Genomic DNA, 26,486 nt, shown 5'->3' with positions numbered 1-26,486 from the left:
TGCCCAGAAGGATTCCCTGTGGAATTCTCTGTGGAGAAGAGGAGTAGCACCCTGGTGGGCTGGCCAATGCCCACCCAGCTGCTCTCACACCCCCCCTCCAGCAATGGGGGAGAAAATAAGATTTAAAAGCTCGTGGATTGAGACAAAGACAGGGAGATTACACATTATTAGGGGAATTTGAAATTCAAACAGTGACAGTAAAGTAAAAGGCAAAGCTCAGCTTGGCCATTGCCTGGGACTGGATTAGCAACGGGGATTTTTGTGGTGAGGGAGAGGATGGAACTGTGATGGAACTGGATGGAACTCTGGTGGGTTGTGATGGTGTTGCTTCCCTTGTGGTGTGAGGAAGTTTTTTTGGGGCTGATGTCATCAGTGGAGCTGTGAAGGGTGTGTGGCAAGTGAGTATTTTAATGACCATTATGAAATTAGCATTTTGCTGAGGCAAGGGGTGGAATTTATTTCCTGCAGGTGCCTAGGCACTGCTGGGGGGCTGAGAGACCCTCTGGGGTGAGGCTGGGGCTGCCCCAGGATGGACACGGTGAGTTCCACCCCAGCCCCTCTGCAGGGCAGGGCTGAGGCTGTCATTCACCACTGCTGGAAAAATGCACTCAGGAAAGGACAAAACACCTTCTGCCAGTGACAGCTGAGGTAAAGTGTGTGAAACAGCTTCGTGGTTGAAGGAGGAGTAGGAGGGGATTTGGCTGGGTCTTCTCCAGAGACCTCTTCCCACTTCTCCCCAGTGCAGCACAAGACATTGGAGCTGGGAAGTGCTGGTGAGAGCCAGGACTGCCCCCATCCCTGCCAAATGACAGAATGGGGCTGAATCCTCCTCCTCGCTCACCCTTCACTCTGCTGCTGCCCAGATGTGGGGGATTCAAGGCTGAGGAGCCTTCCCTCTGTCAGGAAACACGCTGCCACAGGCCAGCCCCATTGGGTGGGGGGCCCTACACAGACAACAGGGCAGGGGGACAAACAGGAAACAAAAGAACGCTGTTTTTGCACAAAATGGATCTGTCAAGAAAAAATGAAAGCAAGAGATCTTGATCCAAAGGATTGCCAAAACAAGGAGACTAAGTAATGGAGGAAAGGCACTATTATGACTGTTTTATAAGCATCAGGCTGGGGACACATTAGTGATGGGTAAAGCCTCATGGCTGCAGCATTAAACCTGTTCTGAGAGGATTCTCTGAGACAAAGGGCAGCAGTGGCAGCTTATACTAAGCTCTGCACTACTTCCACATTTCTGGCATTTTGGAAATACATGAACACGAGCTTTTACTGCTTGTGTGAAAGTGAGAAATTTTTGCTGCAGATTTGTTCCCTTTCCCATCTGTAGGACAAGTGGAAATGTATAGTGTATCCTTTGACCTCACTCCTATTTACCTGAGTTTTACCATAAAAACCCCAATAATGTGTTTCTTCTCAACAAGCCCTAGTTGTGCAGTGAGTGGCAATGGGTTAATGCAAATCAACTGATGTCTCACACCTGAGAGGCAGAGGCCCAGCTGGCTGAGAGACAGAGCAAGGAGCACCTGGGGCTTTCTATTTTGGGATGGGGTGGTCTGGCACCTGCTCCTTGAGGTGGAGTTAAGAATGGAGATATTTAGTTCCTTGGTGGAAACATCTGCAAACCTTGGCTCTTCTCAGGCTGAAGCTAGATTTTCTGGTTTTGGAAGGAAAAGTGCTTGCATTGTCTGCCTCTGGTTGCTTCCTATATTTCTCATGACTGGAGGACTCTGAGTGTGTCTAGAGATGGAGAAAAACTACTACTGATTTTTTTATTTTCAAGTGTCCTTGAAAAGCCCTTTCAAAGACGACAGTGGACTTTTGCTGCATCACTAAGCAAAGTGTGAAAAAGTAGATGGGGTTTTCCTTGCAATGCAGTTGTTATTTTTTTCCTTTCCTGTTAGGTTAGGTGATATATCTGAACCAGTGTGCAAGGCAAACATCTGAATGCTTTGGGAAAGAGCTTAGGGGGATGAATGCAAAATGGCAGCCTTCACCTTGTCTTTTAGTAAGTACTCAGATAACTATCTGACTGAGGCCAAAAACCATTAGCTTGGGCTAAATCAATTTACAGGATTAGGAACTGCTGCTCAGAACAGAAGCAAGGGCAGTGGGATGCCATATGGGGTTAACCCTACCTGTGTGTAACACCTCCAGGTCCATTGTCTGAATGAAAGAAAGAGCTTCACAAGTGGCTGTGGGCTGCTTCAGGAGGTGCTTAAACACCAGCCTCCTTTTTTTTTTTTGGTGGTTTATTCTTGACCTAAACATTTGGCTCTTGTGGAGAGGAAAATAGAGTGTGTGGAAAAATGAGTCAGCCAGCTTCCTGTGGGAGGGACTGCAGGAGGCACGATGCTTTGAATGCTGCAATAAATTAGCACTGGAGATAATTCAGAGGACAAAGTGTGCCTGGAGGACACGCCATGCTAAGTAGTGCACGAAGTGGCTCTTGCTCTCAGTGTGCAAATCCTGCTTTGCAGAAGAAGTGTGGGAGATGAGACAGCTCTGCATTGTGTTGTGGGGCTCTGCACAGAGAGCTGAACATGGGCTTGTTAGTGGCTGTTTGGCTCCTGGATGGTGAGAGGATGAAGGTAATAACATGGAACACCAGCAGGCTCATCTAGTTCTGTGGGGATGCTGCACATCACCTGGAGTGAAGCATTTGTTACCTATTTGCACATGGAAGCAGAAAGGCTGCTGTAATCAAGTCTGGTTGAGCCACCACATTAATTCACTGCAGCACAGCCTGGTCCTTGTTGCAAGGGGGTCTGGGACCTCCACATCAAATATTTTGTCATTCCCCTTGAGCCTGTGCAAGAGTGCACTGCCTGAAGTTCTGTATTGCAGAGGGAATGGAACAGTTTGGAAGCTGAACAGTTCATGTTTTGCATCAGTAACCTCTGTGATCTGCTTTCCTAAATAACTTCTAATGCATTTCTAATATTTAATTTCTACTAATAAGTTGGGGGTTTTTTTCCCCTGAAAAAGGCATATTTTACCTTGATAGACAATTTTGGCCATTGCCTTTGATGTAGGTTTTTAATCCAGATTTGCTGGAGCTCAGTCTGTCTTTACTACATGAGCTAAAGGCTGAAAAATATTTCTTCCAGTAAGTTTCTAGTAAGCCAAAAGTGTGGGTCAGATAAGAGGATAATGAACAAAAAAATGCCTGACTAGTTTGGAAATAACTGAACTGGAAACATGAATACTTAACCTGGTCATTAAAACCTCTGAAAATTTAAGAAGGTTACAACAGTGGAGACAAAGAAATGTAACATTCCCTCGTGCTCTGAGAGGCTTTCCTGTCTTTCCTTGGTAGCCTGAAGTCAGGACAGCCAATCTCCATTCTTGAAATTATTTTTTTATGAAATCATTTTAGTCTTAAGACCTTAAACCTGGAGATGTTCAAATTCAAATGGTTGTGCCTGGAAGAAAGAGACAATAATTAAGCTTCTTACAATCTCTTTCTCTGGCTTTAAGCACTCTTTCCCCTTTATTTCAAGGCAAATTAATTGAGTTCTATTGTTCTATCACATCTAATATGTGATGGCAGACTAGCAGCTCTGTCTGCTCTTGAAATCTTCGTGTCTACACCCTATTAAGCTCACAATATACTGTTTTAGGATTTATTAGTAGTAAATCAAGCCAAATGCTTTCCAGTTTGTGTAGACTTGGTGCTCAAACCTGCAGTTACAAACATGTCTGAGTGCATGAAAATAGTGGTGTCCATTCCCATATATATGAAATGAGTGAGTGCCAAAAATGATGGGACAAAATTCAAGGAGTTGGTTTAAAATATATTAAACTCTCCCAGGAAGCCTTTTGACAGGAAGAGAGAAAACATGTTCTCAAACATATATTTAAATTTTATGGTAGACTGACCTGGAGATGTTTCATTAGCTTTTAAATCCCTGCAAAGTTTGATTCCAAATAACTTCTATCAGGCTGCTTCTTAAAAACAGTGTTCATGTGTGTTTGCTCATTTCCTTTAAAACTTGATGAATTTATTTCAAAAGTGAGAGGAAGAAGAGCTAGGAAGTGTTTTTTGGAGCTTGGCTTGACTAGAGCAAGATGTGAAAGTGTTTTGTGCAGAAGGCTGGTTTCTCATAGCCAATACAGGAGAACTTGTGGCTGCTTTCTGTGGAAAAATCAGGAAACCCAAACCCTCTAGCGAATATTGGCCAGGATGAAAGCTACAGCTTCAAAATATTCCCTTAAAATTTCCTCTTCACTAAAAGTTTTAACCACAGATAGGTGCAATGGGGTCATAAATGGAAAGTGAATGCCATAAAAATGAACAAGTTCATCACAAAATTTTGGAAAAAACCCAAACCATGAAACTCATACGGCAGCATGTCCCATTCCAACACTTGAATAAAAAGGTACAAATCTATGTTCTTAAAGGATTGTTCTGGAGCTGTTAAGTAACATTTTACTTGAAAATATTTCTTGGTCAGCTAGTGTTTGATCTGTCCTTCTAAACACAAAAGAACTGTGCTGAATACCTGTAGACAAAAAGCTTCTAGAGAGATATTATTTAACTTAGCAGCGCTTCTTCCTGTACTTTGTCAGCTTCCAGCTATATCTGAATTTTTCTCCCTCTTGGCAGCATGAAAAGATCTGTTTAGGGCATAAGGTCTTTGGAGCAGACTTTGAGCACAAGGCAGACCTTGCTCTTGGTGACTGCTGACAAAAGATAATTACAACGTGTTAATAATAACATCTGAGCACTTTGATCTACTGAAGCCAAATCTATACTTAGTGCATTAACATGGGCAATAAGTACAGGAATTCTGTCTCCTTTTAGCCCAGCTTTGCTGTTTCCACCCAGGTTGAGCTTGTGGACACAGGTGCAGCAGATGCTGGAACACAGCATGTTTACCTTCTGTGCATTGCACAGATGTAAACACTGAGGGGATTAGGTCTTTAATTCCCAGATCCTCAGGGCAGGGCCTGGCTTTCAGAGCAGTCTCACCTCCCCAGCTGTATAGGGAGAAAATATGCAACAGTAATTTCTAGTGTGAGCCAGAGCCTAAGTTCACGGCAGGTGTATTCAAAGCTGAAGATAAATTTTCCAACCAAGACCTGTAACCCAGCCTTTGGGAAGCTTCTGAGTACTTCTTCAAGTGGCCAGATCTTATGCATGTGCCAGCCTGGCAGGTGAGGTGTTCCTCTAGAGAGCCTGTGTAGCTGTGGCCAGTGTCTGGATGAGGGGATAGTCTGGAAATATGGATCTCTCCTTGCAGCTTTGTCCTCCTACAATCTTGCTTTTAAAAAGCTCTTGCATGAGTTTTATTTAAATAACATCTTTTGGCAAACTCGCTGGCATTTTGGTACTTTAAGTCCTACAAAAAGCTGTGCTTGGAAATAAAAAAATAAAGCAAGAAGATGTGGAGAGGAAACGTAGCTGAAAAACGAGGTGGGTGCAGCACACGCCGTGGGATGGCATATAAAATGTACTATACTCTGCCAAATGATACACATGCAGGGGAATCATTATCAGGGACTGGAAAGAGCCCCTCTCTGTATGAGTTTCAGGCTTCAGTGTATCTGAGTATCACTAAAGGTAAAGTATGCATGGTCCTGTATGGGGGAAGATGCCTCAACCAGCAACCCTTCATGTATTCAGCTATTTTTCTGATGGAAAAGAAGAGCAGCGTTATCAGGGAAGAAAAAACCTGCTGTAGCAACATCCCAGCAGCTCTGTTAAAGTAAAGTGCCTGGAAGAGAGTCCACTGAAAGTGTTACAAAAGCTGTGCTTGGCTGTGGGCAGCCAGTTTGACACAAGCATGTTAGACTCAGACTTGTACCTGTAGCCAAGGTTTTGCAAATCCAGGTCAGGTGTCATTCCACTGAAAGCCCATTCCCCCACTGTCTAAGATGTTGCTTAGAGGGATAAGAGTTACTCAAGCTGTACTTTTTTGGCACAGAGGCCATTGCCTTCTGACAGCTGACTCCATGCAGATACAGCCAGCTCTCAGCAATCCTGGGCTGAGCTGGAGCAGGCACCAGGTAGGTCTGGGACTGACCCACAGCCCTGGTGTGGGGCTGCCTGCAAACCAGCACCTGTAAGCACTGCTCAAGGTCTTAGACTGGGAAACACTGCATAGACAGAATTAGCAACCTGTCCTGTGCGATGCTGAGAAAAGATCTCTTTTCCCTGTGAAGGTTTCACAGCTGAGGCTTTGGCTGGTAAGAAGTGTGCTTCCCTCCTTCACCAAAGCTCCCTGTTCACCCTCAGTGATTTGTCCTGGAGGAGCAGAGTTTATAAAGACCTACAGCTGCCCTTTAGGAAAAAATATTGTTGGTTTTGGCTCTGGTGCTTTTAAGCAGAAGTCAGTACCAATGACATGTACCCTGTTCATGTGCCCTACCTAGGGCCAAAGAAGGGAGCAGGAGACCAGCTGTAAAGTGCAACAAGAAAAACACATCAAAAGTGGTGTAGCAGTGGCTGTTCCTCAGCTTCAAAGACTCCCTGACAAGTTACTACTGGGAATGTGCTTCATTTTCAAAGCCCTGTTTGAACATGCTTATACCTTACCTGTGGCAACCTTTGTTGCTTTCCAGGTACGTTCATTTATCACTTTATCTTCAGCAGAGAGGGCTGCCTTGCCTGAGTGTGTGTGGATTCTGCTGCACTTGATCGTGGGCTGGTCTACTCCATTTCTTCTGCTACTACAGTAGGATTTTAAACTGGGATCTTCCCTAGCTTTGCTGTACATAAATGATTAACTTTCTCTTCCTCTTGCTGCCTGAAATCAAGAGTAATGTGACCAGCAGCAGAGGAGACTGTGGTATTCAGCTCTCAGCAGTTTTTATTACTCCTGCTGCTGTAGCTGAATTTCTCTGTGTGCACAAGCCAGTGGTAGCAGTACTAAATCTCCCAAGCACCTGCTGTGTGCTGGAGTGTCTAAAATGGTGCTGCTTAGAGCTTCTGCCAGTACATAGACATGTGAGTGAGTTAGGAGGGCTTTTATCCTATCTGTGCTAAAAATCACCTGCCTTAAGCCACTGATCCCTTTTTCCCCTCCTTGCAAGTCTTGCATGTGGTGAGGTGTGTGCTGGAGCTGGCAGATGGCTGAGGAGCAAATAGGTCCACACAAGCATGCAAACAAATCAGGTTGCATCACTGCTAACCAGCCTGTGCCAGAACTTGGGTTTTCTTCTGCCTGTCTCTGCCTTGCTTACACTGGCTTCCCCATCACCCCTTGGCTTGGCTGTTTGGTGACCCACCTCCTGGGACATTTCTTCCCCTCCTCTCTCAGCTCTCTCCAGTTGATTAGTCTAAGAGATACCAGCCATGGCTCATTGTTTAATTTGTTTTTAGACACAATGCTGTGCCAGAGATTTGTTTGCTTAATTACAGAAATACTGTTATTTCTGCTGTAGTATGTCTGGATTTGGTTTTGTTCCTGAGCCTAGTGCTGATTTCAGCCTACTTTCCTTGGCTCTGCTTAAAGATATTTTTTGTTCTGTTGAGCTAGAGCAGATATCCCCAGCTTGGAAAGTTATAAAGAACTGAGAGGACTGAAGAAGGAACAAGTGGTTTAACCAGGTCACTACTGCAGCACAGGTAGGCTTTTATCACTTAGATCTTCAATTCTGTAACACTTGTATGTAATGCAGGGCTGCTCAGCTCCATGCACTGGCACTCTCTGCATCTCCTGTGTGAAGACAGGTCTTGTGTCAGTGCCACAAGACAAAAACTGGCTTTGGGTGCCCAGGATGCCACATGAGACAACCAGCTTCTTCCTCAGCAGATCCACATATCATGTGGAGTAGAGACAAGCTTTGTGCAAGTGCAGCATGTGTTGAAACTCCTTGACCTGATGCTTTGGTCATGTCTGCCTGAGCAATGGGGCACAAGGGTACAACCCAGAGCTGCTTCCTCAGAGGCAGAAGTCTCAGTAAAACCCAGTCAGACAGAATGTGCACACCAAGTGATGATCTGAACCCTGGGTAGTTTTCAGAAATTAATAGGTTAAAGCCCAGCATAATTTTGTTAAGCTCTTGCAGGGATTTGGAATTTCCCAGTGTGATCCCACTGACACAAGGGGACGAAGGAGATAAAGATATTAGAGCCAAGTTTTCGGCACAAGCCTTCTCTCAAGTACTGATTCAAAATACAGCTTGCTTTAAGTGTCAAGCTGTGAAACACCAAGTATATCCCTGTCTCAAACTTATTTATTTGGAGGACAAGACAAATACTACCAGTTAAAAAGCTCTCTATTGGTTTTCACCCTTACTCAGGTTTGCTGAAAGGGTCTAGGATTTAATATTGTTTATGGCAACAATTACACATTACCAGGAAGGGAGTGTTTTGGCCAGGTCCCCTCATGGAGTCAGAATTTTACATGAGGGTTATAAGGCTCATTGGGGCTAATCCCTGCTAGCATTATACATCATCTGACAGTTGCCAAGGAGACAAGGATAATCTGAGTGAAACAAGATATGTGAGAAGGGTATTTATGGACATTTCCCTAACGATGCTGGTGGAATGCACCAAGAAGTGATTATTTGAGTGCCTTTGAAGTACTACCTCTTCTGTGATGAATATGGAGGATTGGTACACATGCAAAAATATCCCTGTGAAATTAAGGCAGCAGCAGCTTGGCCTTGGTTTTTCCTTTTATCCTGTGGTGGCCTCATCCAGTGCTGTGGGTGATGCATTAGGATTTTAGCCTTTGTATTTTTCAAATCCTGTACTGCCTTAGTGCATAACTAAATCCCATATAAAGTGTTAACTACTGTCTTCACATTTTGGTCAGACAAAACAATTCCTCTAGGCCTAAAACTCAAGGATACCCTACAGCCTCAGGCCCTGAAAAGTATAAACAAAAATGAATTGGGGGGGAGCAAACTGGTGGTTAATGACTTCATTACCTGAAGCTATAATTGGAGGATTAACCCCTGATATGCAAACAGACCAAACTTATTTCTGTCTGAAAGCTCCTCCATCTTGAGTATAGCCTCTGGGAGGCTTTTGACTATTCCAGGTGTATCTATTGAAGTCTTTTAATAACTACTTATTCTCTTCATCTTGTCCAGTTTCTGTTCTAGGCAGCCACTCCAAGGCATCATGGGGAGTGGCAGACAAGGCTTTTACAGTGCTGTGAGTTCCCTGTCCAGCCACCTGCACTCTGTAGCATCAGCAGAGCATACACAAGGATAAACAGTATAAAGAAGCCATTTCAGTCTGACAGAGGCTTAATGAAAACTGACAACTGCACGTGCTTGAAATATTCACAGGTGCCTCATGCAAAGGTCTCAGGTGCCAAATGATGTGAGGGGAGGGAAGAGTAGAGATGGTGGTGTACAGGTATTCACAGCCATGGAGGTGTGTGTGCTTTGTCAATGGCTTTACAGCCAGCCTGCTCATTCCTCCACGCTGCAGGGTGAGCCCAGCTGCACCACAGACACCTGGCTCTGGGTGCTTGTGTCACATCCACTGAGCTGTGGGCAGGGTTAGCACCACAGCCTACTTTGTATGTGGGTCTAGACAGGCATTTTGGTAAATTCTGCCACTTTCCCTGACCTGGGGTGGCTTATAGCTCTGCTTAGGGAGATTAAAAGAAGCCAGAGAATTAATATCTTCATTTGAACAAGTTCATGCTTGGAAAGGCTTCTGCACTTTGGTTTCACACAGCAAAATATTTTCTTGGCAGAGTGTTCCCTGGCTGTAAACAGGGTCAGAGATTGTTGGAGGAGGCCCATGTCTGGGACAGGAGTATTAAAGGTGTGTGATCTGGAGCTGTCCCACACTGGACAAATCTTCCCTTCCTGTGCTGAAGTCAAGCAGTGATGTGAAATGAGGGAGAAAGATGCCTGTCTCCTTCCCTCTCCCCCAGTCTGACCTTCTTAAGTCTCTGATAGTGTCTCTTGATGGAGGATTAAGAAGGATGGGAAGACAGAAGGAATTTCCCAAGTTTTCAATGTCTGATGCAAATAACTCCTTTGAAAGGAGGGAGATGCTGAGAGCCAGCCTGCAGCTGATGGGCTGTCTCGTGATGCCAGAGTTAATCTGGGTAAGCAGAGATTAACTGAGCTGCTGGATTGGATAATGTCTGAAATGGTTTACTGCAGCTTCTGCTGAGAAAGCAGCCCAAGCCTACGAGACCCCTCCTTGTCTGCAGCTCTGCAGGGTGAGAGCCTGTACCCATGGCAGCAGTGCCTCAGGAACAGGAAGGCCCCATGAAGAAGTGGCATTAATGAAATCATCAATTTCATAAGCATTTGGCTGGACCCCTTAATGCTTCACTAAGAGTCTGATCCCTTGTGCTAAGGTGGAGAGAGAAATAAAGGCTAAGTGGCACAACATTTAGGGAGAATTTGTGCACAAAGTGAAGTACAACATCCAGTAAAGCCTAGGGAAATAAATATCTCTGGAATAGAGGCAAACCTACAGGAATAATTTGAGTTGGCAAATCCCTGTGCAACTTCATAGCCGATCAATATATGTTATTTAGACAAACATCACACTGTTACATTCTACCAATGATCTCTTATGAGCAAACATGGCCTTTCCAGGCTTTCCCATTTGGCTTCTAAACATAAATCTGTTGAAAAGTACAACTCCCACAAAATCTGAGTCTATTCAAGCATTTTGAATAATTCCCTGTTTACACTTGTTTTCACCCTTTCATTACTTTATGTCCATGTAGAGTTAAAATGCAAGTCAGTTCCAAAGCCTTTGAGATCACACATTCCTTGTGAGTATTCTGTCAGGTTTCTCTGCCTCATTCTTTAGTATTCATAAATAGCAAGAAGACATGACCTGATGTTAGTCAAACTCTTGCCTGCATAAAAGGGAAACCTCAGAAAGTCTCTCAGACTCAACTCTGCCTAGCTCTTCTTGTATCAGTGCAAAAATTGGCCAGCCCTTCCTGACTGGAGTCTACTTGGCCACCTCCCAAAAGTTTCCTTTGATGGAGACCTTGTAGAGTCTCTGGGCCATCTCCTCTACTCAGCCAAACTTAACAGCTGTTTGATTTTTTTATTATCAGTCTAATTCTTGTCCTGCAATTCATACACACTGCAGGTTATGTAAGGGACACGAAGAATAAAGCTTATACCCAGTCAAGGAGTAATGTCTGAGCACTAGCTTTACCCAGTTATGTTGTCAGTGTGAGACACTGAGCACTAAATTCCTATTCCACACCTTAAAAACAAACAAAAAGCCTCACCTTAGTTCATCCCCATTCTATAAGATGAAGAGAAAAGCTCAAACTCTTGTGTACGCTGCCTGAGTGGAGAGATTTTTCATTCACTAGGGTTTTGTTTATTGTTTTACACTGACAATTACTGCCTAGTCAGTGTCTCAGTTTCCTGGTGTTCCAATAAAATCTATGCCAATCACTTGCTAACCAAGTAAACAAACAATGGAGAACTCTTTAGATACTTCTCCAAAAGGTGCCCTTCTTTTGAAATTTGTGGGTGTTTTTGTCCTGAAACACTTCACCTGCAAAAGCAATCGGGTCTATGGATCTCTTCCATAAATACAGACCCTTCCCTCCAGCAAGTCTTGAGGTTTGTACCTAATAGTCCTGGTGTGAGTGACAAATCTGCTGGTCTACACCTGAATTGTAGAATTCTGTTCTCCTGGATCTGGGCTTGTTGACAGCCAAGTACAATGGTGCTTTGTTCAACAAGTAACCAGGAACAGCTCAGGCTAAATAGTTGCCAAATGGAACAGCTTTTTAAGAGCACCCCTGTCACTACAAAACTGTGCCAAGTCTGGAAGTGGATTCAGGAACAGACTTTAAAGGATGTAGAGAACAAAGCAGTCACAAGGTTACATTTCGTTATCTTGGTGCACTGAAGTGCAAAGGAACTGAAGAATTCCATTTAAAGGCAAATCCAATGAGCAGGATGCTTTAGCTACCCAAACATCTGCAGGTCTTGTAACTGTTCTGTGAAAGCTCTACATCTATGACACATCTGCATGACTGTACTAATCTTGGTAGAGTCACAACCCAGCTGAAACTATGCAAGCAGTTCTTCCTTCAAAAATGTTCTTTCCATGCTTCAACATTAGAACCTTCCAGGGAAGAACAGTTAGGAGAGGGCAAGAACAGTTAATGGAATTGTTCCCAACACTTCTGACCTCAGCAGTCTGCTCTCAAACACTATCAGGGATCCCATCTACGATGGAAATCTGTTGCAGGTCTTGGAATCTACAGAACTGAGCCTCTGCATAAGGATAACTACCGAGATTGTGAGGCCAGCCTGTATCTCCTCCAAATTAAATGCTCTCTTGGGCTGCTTAGGAGCAGCCTTTTACTCCAGTTGCTCTGACATGCAGGTCCCTTGACTTCTGTCCTCATCTGTCAGCTGTTTCCTGTTGTACCCTTGCCTCTGGATACAGTTGTTTCCCTATCTGAGGTGGCATTTCCCATCCCTGGGTATTGTTGCCAAGCACAAGCCAGCTTTGTATTGCACTTTGGCAACCAGAAATCAACAAGAGTGTCCTGCTGATCCTGTATCTCTGCTCAAAATAAAGTAGGTTCTGCTAAATGCCATTCTAAACAAAATGTTAGTTAAGCTTTAGGCTGTTTTGCAAGAGGCCTCTGATTTCATGGGTAATCAGAGCACCCAATACAGCTGGCAAAACCCCCTCAGTGTAGAAGAGACTTCCCTCTTGAGCTATTGTCTACTAAATTGCATTTAGAAAAAGCAAGCCTGCTGGAAAAAAGAAGGAATTTGAAGACTTTCATTATAAGGTGTGCAAACCTTATAACCCAGAATGGGTCTTTAAAGATCAAATGCTTTTAATTGGTTTTTTCTTACATAGCTGTTTGCAAAGCTTTCAATCATGTTTGTCCCTGGCTAGTAATGCAGTGGCTGGATACAAACACCTTCTGTGTCCTACTTTCTAGAATCTCCTGGAGGAGGTGTTTACAGCAAGTGTGAATAAACAGAAATATTTTGAAAAAAATTCTTCTGCCCATGTGTTCCTACCTCTGAGCTACTGCATAATAAAACAATTCCAATAAACAACCTGGATGTAAACAGAATAGCCACTCGAAATTTTTAGTACAGTGCAAGAGGGAAGGAAAGGACTCATTCAGAATTTTATCTTCTTACTCCAGGACGAGTTCAGCTTCAGTTTTATGTTGGATTCTGGCCTTTGGACGTTCACAGATTAGTGGTGCTGCTAATGTCTCGAGACAGAAGCCTTGCATGAACTTTTGAAATCTCTTCTAGGACCACTTGCTGGAGGAAAAAGATGGGCTATGAGCTGGGCTTAGCTGAAGTGCAGGGAAGAAGAGTGTCTGACTCACTAGCAGGGACTTTACACCTATGTGTATTTGTCCAAGAGAGTGCTCTGAACACTTGTTCCTGCAGATGTGCTGCCCAGTGAAAGGGGGTGGTGGTGAGACAGGAGCTGTGGCCCTGTGATGTCTCCCAGGGCAGCCTTTGCTGCTCCATCCAGGCACCTCAAGCCCCTGAGGGTGGGAGATGAGCTGTGCACAGCCTGGAGGCTCAGTGGCTTGGGCAGATAATCATTTCTCTGATGTCCTGAGCTGGACTCCCAGGAGTTGCTCTGTGCCAAGCCCTGGCAGGGTCACCAGATCCGCTTGCAAGGGGCTCCTTCCATCCAGGATATAAAATGTTTACCTGTCCCCCAGCAGGTTCGGGAGCTCATTGTGGATGGTACAAACAGGCTGCCTCGGGCTGGTACAGCTCCAGCGCGATTTTGGGGGGGAAACTGCCTCGAGCAGAGGAGGAGAGGTGGGGAGGGGCCCGCGGGGGATGCAGAGGCGACGCGGGAACATGTCCTGGCAGCGAGCGGAACCCACGGGGGTGGCAGACGGGCCGCGGCCACCGCCCGCCCGCCTCGGACGTCACAAGTGCGTCTCCCTGCGTGTCCCTGGCTGTCGTGGCATTACAGGCAGAGAAATCACACTCGGTTGCCACGGTAACATCACCGGCTGGGACATGCCGTGCTGTCATCCAGCAACCAGCGAGGGGTCCCCGGGGTAGAGGGGATGCGCCACTGCCCCAGAGGAACATGAGGGTCTCACCCAGCCCCTGGGACCCAGGGATGCCATCCTTTTGCCCAGGAGCAGCAATGTGTGTAGTTCCATTGCCTTAACAGTAACTTTTTTTTATTTTATTTTTTTTAATAGTAGTTTAATCCTTTTCCTAGGGAGGGCTTTGCTATTCATTAGCCCCTGTTCTATTCCATGCACAGCTTTAATAGAAGCATGAAATGTTCAGGGATTGGAATGGACCTTACAGATCACCTAGTCCCAACTCCCCCTGCCATGGGCAGGGAATCCTCCCACTAGATCAGGCTGTTCCAAGCCCTGTCCAACCTGGTTTTGAACATTGCCAGGGCTGGGACTGCCACAACCTCCCTGGGCAACCTGCTCCAGTGTCTCAGCACACTCACATGAGAGAATTTCTTTCTAATACTTAACCTAAATTTCCCTTCTTTTAATTTGTCCCCATTCCCCCTTGTGCTATCACAACAGCCCATCCTCTTTCTGCTCATTCCCTAAGTGCCCATCAGCACTTAACACCAAAGGACTCAAGGGTAAAAAATCTTACATGAAATGAGTGTGTGCAAAATCCTTGGACAAATTCTGTAGGGGTGCTCCTGAAATTGCTTCTTTGGCATTTCCTGTATTTATTCCTTGATGTCTGGATGGCCCTGTTCCTGTTGGGTCCACAAGTTCTGTGTGTCCTAAAACAGGGTTAACGGGTGCTGCAGGCTTGGACTGACTCTCAGCAGAAGGTTGAGCCTTTCTCCTTGTTCTCCCAGAGGGATGGTGGGTAAGTGCCACTCAGCAGTGACCTCAAGGTGTTTCTCCATTACCTTCTAGGGCACTGAATCATTTCACTGAAGGACTCTGCAGACGAGAACACACAGCTGCAGTCACGTCCTGCATTTACAGCTTTAGCATGGAAAGCCTCAGCACTCCAGGCCTGATGTGGCATGAAGCTGAATTATTAACAAGTGCTCTCTGCTAGAGGAGAAGCAACTGGAGAGAAGGAGCCTTTCTCATTAGTATTCCCTGGGTGATCAGGGATCTGGCTATGTGGCGTGAGGATCTGCTGATGCTCCAGAGGGGTGGGGAGCTGGGGAAGGAGGTTACTGGGAGGTTTGCTGGAATCAGTGTTTGGCTCTGATGCTGGTGTCTGTTTCCTCTCACCACAGCATGTGTGACACGAGTGAGCCTTATGCCAGGCACAAAACAGTGCTCCAGGGCTGTCTGCCTTCCCCCAAGGAATGAGCAGCCCCACCAAAGCTGCCATGACAAGCAGGTACATCAGCTCCTTCAACAGGAAGCAGTGCTGCCTTTTCTCCTGCAATTCCCCCTTCCATTGAATTTAGACTGCTCAGTGGTGATGCAGGTGAAGATTTGATATGCAGGACTCTGTGCTTGAGGAGTTCAGTATAGAGTTCCTTATAATAAATAAGCTGCTCACTGAATAGGTCCAGTAAACACTTTGAAGAGCAAAACCTGGAGAGCTTTTAGGAAAAAGAATTCAGTGTAGTGGCTGATCTGCACCTTGAAAAGTAGGGATAGTCAAAGCAACTCTTCTTTAGCCCAGGTTCACTCAGGATCTTTGTCTGGTTAAAAATAAACCCCTTGAAACAGGATTTAAATTCAGCCTGACTTGTCTCTGTGCTAAGGATGCAGCTCCCAATAGACCTCGCTGGGCTATTGGAGACAACTTAATAAACAAGAAACTTAAGGAGGCTTGCAATAAGCACCTGTATAGATAAAATAAGGAATTAAAGACATAATTCATCATGCAATTGCTACAAATCTCTGTCATGGTAAAAGCAGTGCATCTTGCCCAGCACACTTCTTCCAGTAGCTTTCTTTTTCAGTGAATAATCTGAATTTCTTAAAACCGACATTGTTGCTATGCTGATAGACCCAGCAACCAACCATTCAGAAAAATCTCTTCAAGTAAATAACTGACAACAGACCTGCCTCCCTCATAGTCATGCTCTTGACTATAAAAGGATGTATTTAAAATACAAGTAATTTGGAAAGGAGAATACACTATGGTCACCTTGTTCTTAAGTAAAAACCTGTTTCTTTCAAAGCAAAGCCAGGCAGTGCCTGCCAGCTCTCTAAAATGCTGCATGTCAGAGCATGAAGTGTAAAACTTCAACCGAAATATTACTGAAAGGAGGGTTTTGTGGTTAGTAAATAATACCTCCTTTGGAGAATTGTGGGCTGGCTGCTCCTGTTCTTGATGTAGCAGAGGGATTGACTGAAACACCTCATTCTTTGTAGCAGCATGCTGGCTCTAGATGCTGAGTGAATCTAAGGAGCTGGTGATTGAGGGCCCCTCTGAGGGATGTCACAGCAGCCCAATGCTCCTCTCTAAACACAAGGAGCTGTTTCAGCAGTGCAAGATGACACTCTTCCACTGCCCCGGGAAACAGATTTGCATTGCAAAAACTACCTGAGCCTGACATTGTGAAATCGCTCCCCTGGGCTCCATGTACCATAAAAGAAGCCCAGCTGAACTGGGAAGGATGAGCCTCGCCCAAGCTACACGCAGCAAACAGCTCCAGGAGCCAGAGCTGGGGAGCAGGAAATGTGTGGGAAAGCCATCTGGTGAAGGCACTCTGAAACAGCGTGGAAGTCTTTTTTCATTCACTTCCTGACAAAGTAGTAATATGTTGTCTCATTATAGGAAGATGACTGCTTGTTATTATTATTTGCATTAGTAACTCCTAGAAGCCCAAAGGTGGGGACAAGACTCTTGCTGTGTTACCTGCTGTGGGCACACGTAAGAGGAGACCTTTCCTTATATACACTCCCCCATAAAAAAACAGAAAGCATAGGATTGTGTTTTTTGTGGATTTTTTTCTTTTTTCTTTTTCTTTTTTTATCCTAGTGGGGAATTGAAACAGATGGGAGAGACTGAAGGAGCTGGAACAGAACATGTAATAATTCCCAAGCCTCGACTTTCTCAGCAGAACTGTTCTTTGACTCCTATACTTTAGCTCTGAGCAGTTCTGGTGAGTGGTTTGTACCCTGGCACACTGCTCATGAGGAGCTCTACAGTTCTCCTTGGTACACTTGGTATTTAGCTTGGTGTGGACACACTGCTGAGAGCTCCTGCACCCTTTGCTATGCTGATGCAGGGGGAGGAAAATCAAAGCAATGTGCAGAAGGGATTTTAATCATCACGTAGCAAATTAAAAAATACTGTGGAGGTCTTAAACTTGCTCTTTGGCATTTCAATGACGTCTTTCACTATGTTCTCCCAGTCCAGCCAACCAAATTTTCCCCATGGTTTAATGCTGTTCTAACCTCAGGCAGTATCTTTGTTCTGCTAAAAGGAGAGAACCAAAGGCTGTATTTCAAGAGGAGGCAAAGTTCCTTATAGCCTACTTACTATTATTAGATATTTAAAATTCTCCTATATCACCACCTCATTGGAAGACCTCAAACCATTTTAAAGACCTTATTTTAGCCTCTTGGTGACAGAGGCAAGAGGCTAATTTTTAGATACTGGAACAGACTTAAAATTCCTATCCTTGAGTTTTCCTTATCAGTTTTTGCTAGAACTGTCCATAGATTTTTTCAGTCCCAGGCATTAATTGCAAGACAGAGTTTTCCAGGTCCCCTTGCTGTCCTCGTGTGGGTGTGTGTGCTTGGCTGGTTGGCATTTGCACCAAAGATACTTTAGACAATGTATGTGTTGGCTTTTCATCTCTGGGGAAGGCAGGGTTAAAAAAATGTCCTAAAGACTAATTAGTTGCTGAAAGTATGGCAGCAGCAGGAAGGAGGAGGGGCAGGAGGAAGGAGATGGTGGCTGCTGCCCTGCTTTGAGGTAAAAGAGGCTGAAGCCCAGGGAATCCAGAAGAAACAAGCAGGACCATGTGGGCTGGCAGCTCCTGAGGCTGACTGTCATTTGGCACACGCAGAGCCCAGTCCCAAGGGGATACCTTCTCCAGGAGAGAAATTATCAAGTGTTGCTAAATGGGGCCATGAGGTGTTAATTGCTAAAATCTGTAGAAATTCAAATTTAAGGACCCAGTATCTACCAGTGTAGAATGACTCTACCAGAGAGAAGCCTGTCCTTGTGTCCTGTGAGTGCAGCAGGATATAGAGTGTTGGATGGGGCAGACTTGAGGTTCTGAATAAGACTTTCATCACTTTATCCCAGACTTCTCATAACCCTCTGCTCCCAAACAACCCATGGTGACATAAATGCAGAACCAGGAACACAGGGAGGACACCAGCAACACCTGAAAGGTCACAGAAGCTGTAAGAGCACTTCTTTGTAGGACTTTTCCTCTCCCAGTGCTCAGTTCATGATCCCAGGTGAGACTCCAGCCTATGGCAGTATGGCTGTGGGCAAGCCCATCCACACAGCTCTTATTTGTCCTTTTTATTAACTGGAAGCCTAAGTGGTAACAGGAGCCAGAACTACATGGGTGCAGGGTTTAGGCAGTGCCACTGCCTCAGGAATTACATGTGTAACCTCTTCAGAATAAGAGACCAGACACATGAGACTGCAAATACACTATAGAGCAGCATATATGGAACATTAAGTGCTAGGAATCAAGTGCTAATATAATGCTGGAATTTTAAAAAGCCTCAGCTAAAGCCCTGAAAATGACAAGATTGTTCCCCACTCTCTTTCAGTTTGTTCAGGTTTTCCTGACTGTGGGAAGACTGTTTACACCCTTGCTATACCCATTGCTGTATTTGACTCACTGGCAAATTTTGGCCAGGTGACAAAGTCAATAAGCACTGAATCGTGTCTTGGTAAACATCAGCTCTGTCTCTATCAGAGCCTATCTGCATTGGAGAAAAACTGTCCTCCAAGCTGGGAACAGGGCTGGGCTGGAATGGGAAGGGCAGCACCAATACTCAGCATTTTTTAATGTGGCAGTTCTGAAGTGGGCCAATGAAGACCATTTCTGGAACTAACAGGTAGTTAATGGAACAAAATCCATGCTTGGACACCACATGATGGTTGACTTCACTTGGTGGTTCCTCTGTCAAAGCTTTGTGGAGTGTCTCTCTGAGCATCTGGCTGTGAGAGGTTCCTGTAGCACAGGTATCATATGAAGATAATCCCATGTGGTTTACAAGCCCAAAACAAGCTGTCTGGTTTGCCTCTCCTACCTTCTAGTCTGTTCTTTCAGTTTATGCTTATGCTGGGACCATAACAAACCTTACATTCCCCAGGCAGTGAGAGAAATCATACATACACAGAAAATTACTGAGTCACCAGATGTGATGGGAGCCAAGTTCTTAGTCCTGGATAAGAAACCTGACACAATACAGGGCTTGTGCAATCTTGGATGAAAACTCTCCATCCATGGTCTGTATGGAATATGCTCTGTCCAGAGAAAAGGTGAAAGATCTGTCACTCACTTGGGACACATTGCTTTAAAAATATGGATAAACTTAGCAACACTCCTGAGCTAAGGAAGATTAAGTATTTTTTGTTTGATGGTTTTTTTGAAAGCCAGTTAACCAAATTGGACTAAGTGACTTTTTTAATCCTTGACAGGAAAATCTACAGTGGAATGAGGAATGATTTCCTCAAGTGTCAGTACATTAATACCCAAGACTTGCTCTTCTCACCTCCAGAGGCACAGGACAGCTGCATACACAGCTTGAGTGAAGACCTGTACATTTGGCCCTCTTCAGAGTCCTTTGATCCTAGTGTTGTGGTTGAGGTGTCCACCCTCCCAGAGGCAAAATCCCTGTGTCAGCCCCAGAGACTGAGCTCTGACAGAATCTAGTCTGAAAGGTGTTCTTACAGTGTGAGATGGGCCTCTTCAGCATGAATCTGTGTGTGTGTGTTTTTGTTCTATGCTATTTTGGGAATAAGCAACTGATAACAAGCAAATGCTTTTGTCTGCTGGAGTAACTGTTCTCAAGCATTAAAATTATGGTTTCTACTAACTGTCCAGTGGGGAGGAAAAAAATCAAGGTTCTTAATTCCAGAAGACAGGTTAGCTTCTGGGGGAAGGAGCCAAAAACTCTTAAGTCTTTTGCTGTCAGAAAGAAACTCACGCTGCAAGTATTCAGTCAATTAGGCTGATTTGTAGCAGCCTCACTATAAATCCTCTTTCATTCAGAGGCAAGTTAAGCTCTTTGATGAAACATGGCATTCCAAGGAATTTCAGTAGGTTCTCACACATATAACCATGGCAAAGTTATCTGTAGTGACACACCATCTGAGAATGACATGGTATGTTCAATTCTACAACATTACAGCTAATGTATCTCAGAAAAGGGAGGCCTGCAAAAAGCCCTTCACCCCCACTGTTGCAGATTAGCCTTCTTCTTGCATGCTACATTTGTTCAGCCTATTAGTAAATTAGAAACAGATTTTCTAAATCAGTTCTAGATACAAAAACAGTTGAGAGAGACAACTATGCAGTAAATGACCACTCAACCCAGAAACACAACTGTTTTGACAAAGAAATGCATCACTCCTGAGAAGCGTAAAATCAGTTTAAAGGCAGTATGTCTTATCGGGGCACCTGTGTAACACGGCCAGAGGCAGAACTGTTTGTTTCCCTACAAGTGGGAGTTTTCCCACTCCTTTGCCCCAGAGGGGGATGACAGCAGAGCTGTGACCCTGTCCCGTGCCCAGCTGTGCCACGCAGCTGACTCACCCTGCTGAGCTGGTCCAGGAGTCTTTGGTTCTGCTCGGAGAGTTCCTGGACAGCGCGCGTCTTCTCCCGGTCGGCTTCGCGCAGGTGGACCTGCTGCTTCTCCAGCTCGTCCTGCAGCTGCTTCACGTCACTCTCCAGCTCAGACACCCTTCCTTCCCACTCTCCCTCCTTGTTCTCAAATCGCCGCCGCAATTCGTGTTTCTCTTGTTCCAGGTGCTAAATGATGGGAGGGGAAGAGGTTAGGAAGGGAGGGAAAAAAGGTGAATGTCTCCTTTTCCTCATCTCTGCTAGGCTATAACCTTGTGCAGGAAAGAGAAGGGTGCTTGAGTGTGACAATGCCACGGAGACTGCAATTCCACATCAAGGCAGGTCACTGGCACTACAGCCATTTTCCATTTCCAGCAACTGGCCTGTCCTTGGCCACTGGAGTTCAGCACATTGAATTTTTACTGAAATAACTGCCAAAAGAGTAAAGTAGGCTGCATGTCAATAGGCAGAATATATAGGTCAGACAGAGCAATTGATTTAGCAGAGCCCAGCTTAACTCCAAAGCAATATTTCAGTGGTCAGTGGCATAATTCTTTTAAAATTGCCTTTATAGTCAAAATATACAAACTGTATACCCTTACTGTTGATGAGGAATGTAGATGAGGCATCCTTGTTGTCATATGGGTCTCATGAACAACAGTTGAATCATCTATCCATTTGTTCTCTCTATTCCTGACCTAATTAGTTGTCTGAGAGTTTGATAGTGCACAGTAACTCCATTGTTTGATGCAGTCCTCTCTGGAATGGCAATGGATGCAATGAACTGGTTGCTATAGACATTATGTATGTGCATGTTCTGGGTTCAGGTTTCTTAGAAACCACTCTCAGTTCTGGAGATTCTGCTCCGCTTTGGATTGGCTGGAAAATGAGGGACAGCACAAATCTGGTGAAACTTTTGCATGTTTTACAAGCTCAGTTAAATGAGGGCTTGACTCAAAAATCAGGTCAAAGCAGATTTATGTTGTGCCCATTTGAAAGAATCCTAAACTCTGAGCTTGAATTTCCCCTGGTGACTGGAGACACACATTTACTTTCAGAACAGTCACAGATTGAGGACATAGGCATGTCCCAGGATTAGCAGGGAAACCTAAAAAATGGGAGTCCTCTCCTTGTTGGTTGTCCTCTGATCCCCAGCATAATCTCCTGTGGCTCTCTATCAGGTTCCCCAGTCTTTAAGAAATGTGTCTTAGAAAAGAACGGAAACACACTGGGCCAAACACTGGTAGCACTTGCCTATTTCTCCCAGGTGAATTGTTCCCTGGTGAACAATTCCCATGGCACTTCTGATAGGAGGGAAAAATAAACCTGCTAGGCGGAAAAGAAAATTGCACTGCATTTATGTGAAGTGGCTTTTTATTGCTTGTTAGAAACACAGGCTGTGAGGGGGCTGTTTCCCCTGGGTGCCTATTGCCGATGACACACAGCCTCCCTGGCAGGGTCCCTGTCACCTTCCCAAGCAGGTCTGAATGTCAATACCCTCCAGTTCCTCTCCAGCCCTCTGTATTGCTAATCTTCCACCATTTTTTTGCTCTGCCATGCAGATTCCATGTTCTCTCCTTCTTCACCTGGTCCCCAAATCCTCTCTAATGCTCACTCCAGCTCAGTGTAGAAGCACATTGCTTGTGCCCTTCCAAATCTTTCTGCAAATTCCAGACTTTCATGAAAAACCCTTAAATATGAGGGAAAGTTGATTAAAAACGGTGGCCCATAGCAGAGGATTTCCCCATGTTTCAGACACTAAAAGAGTGAACATCCTTGCAGATGAGAGCTAAGCAGCAATATAAATATTTTAATGCAGTAAGTAGGCCTGAGATCCCAGCACCTGGCCTGTGACAAGCATTGCAAAGAAATCCTGTTTGTAGTCCAAGTGTGGCTGGAGCAGCCACAATTTCACTTTCAGCAGCACACTGAAAATTCTGTCTTTTATAGCTCTGCCTCTTTCACTGCTAGGCAACGTTTAGAAAGATCCAGGGTCTTCTCTAAATGGAAAGTAGAACTTCAGCCTGCTGAGAAGCAGCACTGCAGCTGAAGTGCCCCAGACACCCAAATGTGATTTAGAAGCCACTGATAAGCCTTGTCAATCATTTAAAAAGCACTTTAGTCCTTCACTGCAAAAGGAAATCTCTGCTACACACAGCCCAAATAAATGGCCATCACAAAGACTGGTGTTAGAAAGAAGTGAAGAATATCAAGTTCACTCTGTTGTGACAGAGGAACCAGAACAGAGCAGTGGGGCACGGAGAGGCTGTTGCAAAGAGGAGAACCCAGATGAGATGTGTTGACTGGTCCCTCCTGCTTCTGCCAGCAGCCATCTCCCCTGGCCTGCCCTCATCCCAGCACCTTCAGGGCTGCAGATCTATTTTCTGATAGGGAAAATTGCTGTCCTCAGTAGGGGAGTTTCTTGTTTCCTGAGTGTCTCTCCATTCACCACCTGCTCATTGATTTTTACACAGAACCTACAGCTTTCTAGAAGATGTTTTCCTCTGAAAACAGCTTCTCTTCAACTTAACTGAGCCGGGCTAGTCCCCATCTGAAGAGATGAAAGCAAGTGGGAGTTTCCCAGCTGATAAAGAGGGTTCATATTGTAAAATGCTAGGACACAGCAGGCTCCTCTGTGGCAGAGGAACAGCAGTATTAACTGCTTTAATCCCTTACAGGGGATAAAACTGTCTAGGATCACATATCAGAATTTATTACAGAACTTCAATTTCATGATTAGAAATAAATTTAAATTCAGGCTGTGAAGTGAAAGGTTTGCCAGAGTAGGTGTATGACAGAAATGCTGTACCTCAGCAATGAACCCACAAAACTAGAACATATTTAATCTTGAGGCAAAGCCTCCAATGAGCAGACCAGTACCTTGGCTGTTGTGAAATTGAGAGGCTTCCCTGAGCTCTTGTAACCAATTCCGAACTGTGAACTGGGAGAAAATATCTCCTTCTCAGTGCTACTTAAACATCATTGTATCAGGTTGTCACCAAGGATCTCATCTGAGACTTTGTTTCTTGTCACTGTCAGAAAGTTCTCAGCATAGGGAAGGAGGGAACAGCTGTGAGTCCTTCCTCTGCTCCTCCGAAATTGAAAAGCTTATTGTGAAATTTTATTCACTTCAGTGGCAACAGGAGGAGGCCAAGATTTAATCTGCAGAGACTGGGATTATCAAACTTGTGTTTTAGAAGATTAATGTTGAAATTTGATTTTTTGTATGAAGCAGCACTGGGTTAAATTTGCCAAACCCAGTGGGAAAAAAAATGACCCTTAAGTACCCCTCTCAAATGGGTAGCCTGGAAAATAGCAATCTGTTATTCCACTGGGAAGTTAGGGTGATAGTAAATGGGATGAAAATATGTAAACAGTTGGTTGTGTTTACAATCTCTTCATTTACCTTCTGAATGGGCCTGTGAGAGCAGAGATAAACATTTGTGTGATGTTATTTAAAGTACTATAAACTCATAGTTTCTCTCCTCTCCTTTTCACCTCTACATTTTGCAAACAGTGAGTCCTATTTGAGGCTCCTGAACTCCCTAAGAGGCAGCTCAGTGGGTATCTAAAATTGAGCGTTTTTCCTTTAACAGTAGGAAAGGTTCTACTCCAACTCCTAAGCAAAACCATATCAGCACAACACAACATACTTGCTTAAAGATCAACATGGAAATATCCACTCTGGCAAATTTTAATACTCTGGGAAATTCTAATCTGATAAACAGAGACACTAAGCAACAATTTGAGCACCTTCACTATTTTTCTACTAGAATAGCAAAGGCAGAGAGATTCCCCCGCAAAGAGGAAGGGATCAGCTGAGGTAAAAATGACAAGTTTAATAAGAGAGAGGAATTTTTGTCAGGAGAACAAAGGACATTCAGTAATTTCACAAATCCTCTTGAACTTGAGAAATGTTAAGTCTGTTAGGAAGGAATACAGGACTGTGCAGAATGGGCTGGTCTAGGGCTGTGACTTGAAATGTGAATGTTAATCCGGCATTGTTCGAACTCTCTCCAGAAAGGTGAGAGAGGCTTTTCTCTGCCTTCTAAGCAGTATTACTTATTGGAAGAAATAGAATTTCAAGGGTAGCTCTGAAGAAGAGTGAATAATAGTGCCTCTCTCACAATTGTGCAAGAGAGTTGTTCCAAAAAAAGCTGCCTGCACAAGTCTTTCTCTTTATAATACCTCTATTTTATCTTTAAAAATCAATAAATAGCTCAATCCCCCGAGTTCCTGGCAAACAGCTCTCTCCAGATACCTGTAGGCATTTTTCAGAGCAAACAGCTAACAGCGATGTATCATTAGGGCTTATCTCCTGCCATGCCTAAAGCCTTAGCTGCAACAGCTTAAGCATAAGGGTCACATATGCTCTCTAGCTCAATACCTGCTGTGCAAATTTAACTTCCGAGGTATTTCTGTGACGAGATGAGCCGCGCACATCTCTCCCAGGTGGTCCTGGGGCAGAAAAGCACGTTCTGCAGCCCGGCTCCGGCCCCACACGCCGGCTCTGGGCCGGGGAGAGCGGAGCAGAACGGCAGCTTTGCCTTCCCCAGGCCTCGCAGGCATCGCTCAGACCCTTTCTTCCCCGTCACGGCCACAGCGAGTCCCTTGGGCTGCCGGGCAGGGCCCGCGCCCGCCGCCCGCCCCCGGCGCTCGCCGGGGAAGGGGCCGCGTTGCGCGGGGAGAACCCGCGGCCGCGGCCGGGGCCGGGCGGAGCGCGGCGGGGCCTCACCTCCAGCTTGTCGGTGAGCTCCTTGTGCATCCTCTCGTACTGCCGGCTCATGTCCTGGTTGCGCTCCAGCAGCGCCTTGCCCAGCCGCGCCGCCAGCACCAGGTCCTTCTCCTTCTGCCGGATCAGCGAGAGCAGCTCGGGATCGCGGGCGGCGGCGGCGGGCGGCGGCTCCGGCGGCTCCCCGGCGGCGGCCAGCAGCGCCAGCTCCTCCTCCAGGGCCAGCTCCAGGGCGGCGGCCCCGGGCGGCTCCATGCCGCCGGCGCTGTCCGCCTCCGCCGGTGCTGACCCGGCGGCGGGCAGGCGCAGGCACGGCGCCGACATGGCCCTGCGCGCCGCCGCCGCTCCGCTGCGCCCCCCGCGCCCGGCCCGCGGCTGCGGCGGCTGGGCGGGGAGCGCCACCGCCCCCGGCCCCCGCCCCCCGGCGCCGGGGCCCGGCAGCGCATCGCCACCGCCACGGCCACCGGCGCAGACACTGCCACCGCCACCGGGCACGGGCCGCGTGGGGGAAACCGGCTCCTGCTGGCCCCGGCTGCAGCGGGCAGGTCTCGCCTCTTCTGCCGCAGGCCCAGGCCAAAAATCCCCCCAGAACATCGGGGAAAGCCCAAGGGGGGAATTTGGCACCCTCGAGGGGCACAGCGCGTTCTCCCCGCTCGCCGCCCGCTCCCCGAGAGCTCTAGTGGGGATATTTTGGTTGCCAGAGCAGCTCTCGGGATCTTTGTGCTCAGTAGTTCACCCCGGAGAGCTGACTACAGCTTCCAACAGCCACCGGGGCTTGCTTTCAATTTCAGAGTCTTTGGGATGTTCTCGGGTAACGTTTGTCCTAAAGGTACCCCCAGTGAATGTTGGGAGTTGTAGTCAGTTCAGCTCCTAGCACTATTCCCTCTGTTAGGGGCAAGACTGGTTGGGGTTTCAGTTTTGGTTTTGTTGATTTTCTTAGATCTCCTTAGATCCCAGTACAGAAGGGAGGCTGAGGCAGAAAACAGCTGCATAGTATATTGTCCCATTTGCTAAATTCCCTCAATTTCTGATTATACTTTATTTTCAAACAAGGGTTTAATAGTGATTGCACAAAAAAATAATTTAAAGGAAACTTGT

General features: G+C 45.7%; 1 protein-coding gene across 2 annotated transcripts in view; it reads right to left on the bottom strand.

Annotated features, from left to right (window-relative positions):
• Window positions 1–25,712, bottom strand: part of BICDL1 (BICD family like cargo adaptor 1) — a 47,588-nt gene extending 21,876 nt beyond the window's left edge. Inside the window, exons 1-2 of one of the 2 annotated variants that reach the window (XM_015644321.2) lie at window positions 25,392–25,712; window positions 20,630–20,845 (exon numbers count right to left, since the gene is read on the bottom strand). In XM_015644321.2, the coding sequence (XP_015499807.1) occupies window positions 20,630–20,845; window positions 25,392–25,712 (537 nt within the window). The remainder of the gene's footprint in view (window positions 1–20,629; window positions 20,846–25,391) is intronic. The other variant, XM_019008399.1, reaches the window with a different exon arrangement.
• Between the last annotated feature and the right edge of the window lie 774 nt (window positions 25,713–26,486).

This window comes from Parus major, chromosome 15 (genome assembly GCF_001522545.3).
Source record: "Parus major isolate Abel chromosome 15, Parus_major1.1, whole genome shotgun sequence".
NCBI classification, from domain to species: domain Eukaryota; kingdom Metazoa; phylum Chordata; class Aves; order Passeriformes; family Paridae; genus Parus; species Parus major.
The sequence above is the reverse complement of the archived record's forward strand: the minus strand, read 5'-3'. Positions and strand labels throughout refer to the sequence as shown.